The sequence below is a fragment of the Apis dorsata genome, unplaced genomic scaffold, assembly GCF_000469605.1.
Source record: "Apis dorsata unplaced genomic scaffold, Apis dorsata 1.3 scaffold_307, whole genome shotgun sequence".
Lineage (NCBI taxonomy): Eukaryota > Metazoa > Arthropoda > Insecta > Hymenoptera > Apidae > Apis > Apis dorsata.
The window spans coordinates 164,228-171,856 of record NW_006263579.1 but is presented as its reverse complement, the minus strand read 5'-3'; the positions used below and the strand labels follow the sequence as shown (position 1 = coordinate 171,856).

The 7,629-nt window shown below is 48.2% G+C and overlaps 1 protein-coding gene across 1 annotated transcript in view; it reads right to left on the bottom strand.

Annotated features, from left to right (window-relative positions):
• LOC102672401 (Down syndrome cell adhesion molecule-like protein 1 homolog) overlaps positions 1 to 7,629 on the bottom strand; it is a 74,523-nt gene that overhangs the window by 24,505 nt on the left and 42,389 nt on the right. Inside the window, 1 exon segment of the mRNA XM_031511334.1 lies at positions 326 to 616. Coding sequence (XP_031367194.1) covers positions 326 to 616 — 291 coding nt within the window.

Here is a 7,629-nt window from a genome sequence, read left to right as displayed (position 1 = left end):
CCGAGACCGCCTCTCCCCAATTCGCGGGTTCGTCACCGATCGAGAACGGCGCGATCTGCGGCGCCACTGAAAAATACCCGATCAAAGCCACACGAGGGGAAACGAGCGGCCCTCCTTTTTCTCCAACAGCGTTTCACGAGTGCCCTCTCCTTCTCCCCCTCTCCCATCCACGCGAGGATATTATGCATGGACAAAGGACGAGGATTCGCGAAAGCGAAGTGAAAAGAACGAGAAAAGAGAGAAGAGAGTCTGAGAAGAGGTGGCGGTGGTGCGCCTAGAGTCTAGTAGATCCTACGCATACGCGTGGCGCTAGTGGTACTATTACCGTTCACGGCCAGTATGGCCGTGTGGCTCGAGGCTCCAGCCTTGTTCGACGCGGTGCAAGTGTATTCACCCGCGTGCCTTGCCGCCACGGCGTCGATCGCCAACACGCTCAGCCGCTTGCTCTTCGTGATCGTGTACTGATCGCTTCTCTCGGAATCGATGGGCGAACCGTTGAACGCCCAGGTTATGTCCATCGGGAAGTCTCCCTTCAGGATCGAGCAGGTCGCCGAGATCGCTTCGCCCGAGTTCACCGGTTCGTCGCCGAACGTGAATGGAAAGATCTGCGGTGCAACTGAGAAAATGGCCGCCACTCGCGTTACGCGATTATCGAAAATAACCGAAATATATATATATATGTGTATGTGTGTTGTGTATGTGTGTGTGTACGTATAGGAAGTTTCTCGTTTCCTCGTTTCGTACGACAAAGGGGAGGGGAGGGAAGAAGGCGAGTGGATAGGGATAATCGGGATCGAGTCTTTCTTCTTTCTTTTTTTTCTCAGTTTTTTTTTAATAGGCGATGACAATGTGCAAAACTCGTTTGACGTGCAAGCGTGCTTGTTTCTTTCGTATATGTACCGTTCACAGCCAACGTGGTCGAGTGGGTGACGTTTCCAGCCCTGTTCGTCGCGACGCAAGTATACTCGCCCGCGTGTCTCGCCGCAACGGACTCGATGCTCAGTGCGCTCATATGTTTATTGATCCTCGTGATAGTTAAGTCCGGATCGTTGAAACCTATCGCCCTACCGTTAAACTTCCACACGATCTCTACCGGAAAGTCGCCTTTCATTATCGAACAGGTGGCCGAGACCATGTCGCCCGAGTTTGCCGGTCCGTCACTGATCGAGAATGGCCCTATATGCGGCGCAACTACAACGACATGGAAACTTGCTTTAGCACATATTCGTGAACCACATCCAACCTTGATTAATGGCTATCAATTTTCCCCCCTGGATGGACGTGAACGTCCATTTCTCGGTCACTTCGAGAATGAGAATGAGAAAGGGAAAAGGGATCATTCACGACGAGAACCACGAAATACCTTCTGCTCCTCTCCTCTTCGACGAGGTAGGGTCAAAGGAAATGGGTAGGAGGAGGAGAGGGGAGGAACAAAGATCGTTGCGTGCATGCGAAAAGAGAAGAGCGAGATTGAATAGAGGAGAAAATAAAGGAAGGATATCGTTTGGTGTACCGTTCACGGCGAGAGTTGCGGAATAACTCGTCCCACCGGCTGCGTTGCTGACAGAGCACGNGTATTCTCCCGCGTGTCTCGCTGTCACACCGTCGATCGTCAACAGGCTGACCCGCTTGCTGGTATTTACTATCGATATGTCGTAATGATTACGCGAGATCGGCTCGCCGTTCAACGCCCACTCTATCTGGATCGGGTGATCCCCTTTCAGTACCGTGCACGTTGCGGTCACGGTGTCCCCCCAATTCGCTGGCCCCTCTCCGATATCGAATGGCACGATTTCCGGTGCAACTGTAGTCAAGATAATATATGTATATATATTAAAAAAAGAGCGTAACGAGCTTTCGTGGTCGACGATGATACTCGAATAATCGACGTCCATGACTTCCTGATAAAATGAAATAAAAAAAAAAGAAAAAGAGGATTGGAGGGGAAAAGGAGGGAATCGATGGAAATCTAGATCTGGCCTGGTGTAAGTAGAGAGTTATCGCGCATGCAGATATCGAGAGAGAGAGAGAGAGAAAGAAGAAGCAAAGAGATGGAGATGAAGAGAGAGAGAGAGAGAGAGAGAGCACGTGTATCGTAATTTGTGTACCGTTGACGGCCAAAGTCGCGGTAAAACTCGTCCCACCGGCGGCGTTGCTCGCCATGCAGGTGTATTCCCCGGCGTGACTCGCCGTCACAGCGTCTATAGTGAGCAAGCTGACACGTCTGCTGGTCGCGATCGATATATCGGAATAATCGTGGGAGATCGGCTCGCCGTTCAGGGCCCACTCGATCTGTATCGGAGAATCGCCCTTCAACATGGTGCAGGTTGCGGTGACCGTGTCCCCCCAGTTAGCCGGTCTCTCACTGATCACGAACGGAGCTATCTCGGGCGCAACTAGGGACGAACGAGATCGATCGATCGATCCGATCAAACACGATCAAGCTCGATTTATATAAATATATATATATATATATACGATTATTCATAAAACATATATATTCCCTCGCTCGAAAATTCCAAGACCACCACCGACACCTGGACCGGATAGGCAAGGAAGAGGAAGGGGTGGAGGGAGGGCAAAGAGGAAAGAGTGAAGCAAGGAGAGGAGAGAGGAGGAGGAGAAAAAAAAATTGTACCGTTTACAGCGAGGATGGCCGAATGACTGGTTGCTCCAGCCTTGTTGGACGCCGAACACGTGTACTCCCCCGCGTGCCTCGCGGCGACCGACTCGATGCTGAGGATGCTATTCTTTTTCGTGGTCGCCACAACGTTAATATCGGAACGATCACGGCCGATCGGCTCGCCGTTCAATGCCCACGAGATCTCGATCGGTAAGTCGCCCTTGAGGATGGCGCACACCACGGAAATCGAGTCGCCCCAATTAGCCGGCTCCTCGGTGATCACGAACGGAGCTATCTGCGGTGCGACTGTAACCCAACACTTTCTTTTCCCCGACTTTCTGTTTCCTCCATCTTTCTCTCTACCTATTTCTATCTATCTATCTATCTATCTATCTGTCTATCCATGTCCAGGGAGGGAGAGAGAGAGAGAGACCTCGTTCGTTTGCGCGGAGAAGCGAAAGAAGCGCGAGAAGCGGCGAGAAGGGAAGAAGGGATTGAAAAGGAGGGGAGGAATATATTTATATGTATATATATACACGAGTCCGTTTTTTTCGGGGATGTCTGTCCATCGTGAGTGCGTTAAGTGTACCGTTCACCGTCAATTCCGCCGAATAGCTGGTGGCACCGGCCTCGTTCGAAGCTACGCAAGTGTACGTTCCCGCGTGACTCGGGCTGGCCGAATCAATGGAGAGCAGGCTGTTCCTTTTCTTAGTAATCACGGATATCCGGTGGCTCTCGTCGATAGGCATGGAATCGAGGGCCCAGCTGATCTCGAGCGGGGAATCCCCGTTGACCACGGTGCAGACAGCCGATACGGAATCACCCCAATTCACGGCCTTGTCGGCCATTTCGAACGGGGCGATGCGTGGCGGCACTGTCGACGTGATAACAATCGGATAGATAGATGGCATGGAAACGTGTCGATACACGCGAGTGTCGTTAAACGGAAATAAAAATGCTATACCGGTGTAAAATATATATACATAGCGTACATATATATCTCGGATGGAAGAACGACGAAAGGAATAGTCATAATATATATGTGTGTATATATATTCATAAAAATGTGGGTATCTATGAATTCTTATAGACGTCAATACGATAAAAAAAGTTAGTGTACGCGATATGTTCAATAAGGTTTAATTAAGGAATTATAAGGATTTTGTATTAGATTTGAGTTTGTATTAGATAGAACGAGAATGCTCAGCTGGGTGCGCGGCAGTACAGTATTGCGTAACGGAGACACCCGATGAAAGTAAATATACTGATACTTTTTTATATACATATAAAACTTACCTCGAATAAGTTTCTGTTAAATAACTAATTACTATCGATAAATTAATAGTTTTATCTTAAATGATATAAAAATGTTGCATAGTTATATATTATACGATTGTATATTATCTTATAAATTATATCTTAAAATAAATAGACAAATTGAGTGTCATAACAATTCAACTATGGATTTAAATAATACGTAAAATAATTTATCTATGGATTTAGATATAAAGTGATGTATATATTAATATCTTGGAATTTACTATTGCTTATTCGAGATAAGTTAAATAAAGAGTTACGTACATACATTATATTACATTACTCTGAAATTCATTTGAAATAATCAATTGTATATAAAAAAGTATAAGTAGACAATAATAAATAATACGTAAAGTAATTTATCTATGGATTTAGATATAAAGTGGTGATATATGTTAATATTCTGAAATTTACCAAAACTTCGAGATAAATTAAAGAGTTACGTACATACGTTATATTACATTACTCTGAAATTCATTTGAAATAATCAATTGTATATAAAAAAATATATAATAAACAATTGAATATCATGCAACAATTCAGCTATGGATTTAAATAATACTTAAAATAATTTATCTATAGATTTAGATATAAAGTGATGTATACGCTAATATTCTGGAATTTATCAAAACTTATTCGAGATAAATTAAATAAAAAGTTACATACGTACACTACATTACATTACCCTGAAATTCATTTGAAATAATCAATTGTAAAAAATTATATATACTCTGATCGAGGGGCCCCGCTACATTGCAATACGACACTGCCGCGCGATACTCAACGCTCTATCTAATACAAATGCTTAAAATGCTTACAACTCCTTAATCAATCCTTCGTCTTATCGAACCCGAACTTTTTATATCGCTTTGATCTCTCTAATCCCCCGACTCTCACATTTTTATAAACACCCTGTGTACACCCCCAGAGACGAGGGGGTCTTTTCACCATCACCGTAACGTATCGTATCGTATACGTCGCGATACACATTACCCTCCCCTCCCCTGTGCATCGCACATCCGACCGCCCACCCGATCGGTTCGTTCACCACCACCCGATCGCCCCCCCCTGACCTCGATAGCGGGGCGTACCGTTGGCGGAGAGGACCGAGACGTACGTTGCGGATCCGGCCTCGTTGGTCGCTGTGCACGAGTACTCGCCCGCGTGTCTCGCGGCCACCGAGTCTATGGTGAGCGTGCTGATCCGTTTACTACTCCTCGTCACCACGATGTCGGGAGTGTCGTGACTCTGCTCGGCTGAAGCGCGGCCTGCGTCGATACGCCTACCGTTCAGTGACCAAGCGATCCTCACCGGCAGATCGCCCTTGATCACGGCGCACTGAACNNNNTGGCCATCTCCCCCGCGTTGGCTGCCTCGTCACCGAACGTGAACGGGGCCAATTGGGGCCCCACTGCAAGTACGAAACAACGACGAACAGCCTTTGAATCAACGCGCTTTTTTTTTACGGAGCTTCCCGCGGAGAGAAAATAATTACATAAGCTCGAATTCGGGTGGATTCGCTGCGCGCATTGTTAGGGGAGACAAAGAGGGAGGATGGTCGACGGTGGGATAAGAATAAGTAGAGTAGAGATGGTGAAGAAAGGGAAGGAGAGGAAGAAAAAGCGGTGTACAGAAGAAGTAAGGGGGAAGAAAGAGACACGGAGATCTGGCTGGATGATGGCTGGATCTCCGTGCGTCCTCCTTGTTACCTCCGCCGTCGCCTCAACGCGACGATCCTCACCTTCACTTGGAAGATCGTGCTACTGCGATCATCGCCGCGACGACGGCAGTAACGACTTTCTTCTTAATAAACATCGTTACAAACTATAAAAGAGAATATTACTGCGGAAACACAACAAGTTACCAGAGAGAAAGAGAGAAAGAGAAAGAGAGCGAATACAAAAGCGATTGAAAAACGCGCCGACCGATAATTTAGAAAAATTTAGTGGAAAGAAGAAGAGGAAGAGGAGGAGGAGGAGGAGGAAGATCGATACCCCTCGAGTGGGTCGGCGCGCTCTTTAATAGCCACGTTCGTACACAATTGGCAAGATTTATCAACAATATTCTGCGTATAAGTCGAGAGAGGGGGGAGAGATGTGATACCGTTGACCGAGAGGACGGCCGTGTGGCTGTCGGATCCGGCGGCATTAGACGCGATGCACTTGTATCTTCCAGCATGCCTCGCCGCAACGCTGTCGATGCTCAAGAAGCTGACCCTCTTATTAGTTATGATATTAACGTCCTGCCTGCTCGAGTCTATCGGGGTGTCGTCGAACGTCCACGTCAAATTGACCGGGAAGTCGCCTTTCACGATCGTGCAAGAAACCGACAGCATCTCCCCCGAGTTGAGCGGATCGTCGCCGAAAGAGAACTGGAGGATCTGTGGCGCGACTGCGNGACGGGGCCCGTTAGAAAGGAGAGAAAAGAAAAAGGGTGGTTGGTTCTCCGCTCGCAGCCTCCGTCCTTTCATCCACAGATCCGATATCGCGTGTATCGGGAAACGGGGGATCTGCCGCGAGGAGGAAGAAAAGGAAGAAAGAGAAGGAGGAGGAGGAGGAGGAGGAGGAGGTTTTTTTCTCTTTTTATGCGTGCCATGGAAATCACGTACGCATGTACCGTTCACGGTTAGCCGAGAAGAATGCGTGGTGGCGCCGGCGCGATTCGACGCGGAACACGTATATTCCCCGGCGTGCCTCGCCGCGACCGACTCGATAGTGAGCACGCTGTTTTTCTTGTTGGTACTTCCTATGACGACGTCGGATCCGTGGTGGCTGCCGATCGGAGTCCCGTTAAACGCCCAAGATATCTCGAGCGGTTGATCGCCCTTGGCCACGGAACAAGTCACGGAGACTAACTCGCCCCAGCTGGCCGCCTCGTCCCCGAAAGCGAACGGCAGTATTTGCGGGGCAACTGGAAAATTGACGAGCAGAGAGGAGCGAGGAGGAACCGAAAGCGGCTAATCGATCCATCTTTCTTCCATCCGCGTTCCTACGGCCGGTTGGTATGGCGGTGAGAGAGAGAGAGAGAGAAGAGAAGGTGGTCGATTCGAGTTTTTCCGAAAGGGAAGTAACGAATAATGGAAGAGGAGTGGAAGAGGAGGAGGGAGGAAATGGGAGGAATGGTGGAGGATCGAAAACCGTACCGTTGACCGTTAAGGTTGCCGATCGACTGACGGAACCGGCGAGATTCGACGCGGAGCAGGCGTACTCCCCGGCGTGCCTCGCTGATACGCCGTCGATGCTCAGCGTGCTCAGATGTTTGCTGATCCTCGTCACGGTGATACTAGAGTCTCTCGACGTGTCGATCGCAACGCCGTTGAACGCCCACGATATATCCATGGGCATGTCGCCCTTCAAGATCGAGCAAGGTACGGACACGGAGTCTCCCGAGTTGGCGACCTCGGCATTGAATGCGATCGGTAGAAGCTGCGGTCCAACTGAAGTAATCTTACGATTAGTGGATCTCTCGTTGCTGCGCGATTATCTATTTACGTTTCGAGGATACGAGAAAGGGAGGGGAAAGGAAGGGAGAGGGTTTTTTTCGCTACGGTGCTGTTCTTTTGCCAGGAATTGTGCAGAAAACGAAAGATGAACGTGTATATACGTGATATGTGTATATACACGTGTACGTATAAATAAAACGAAGAAAATATATCTCTAGGAGCGGATAATAGTCCCGAACCATTGACG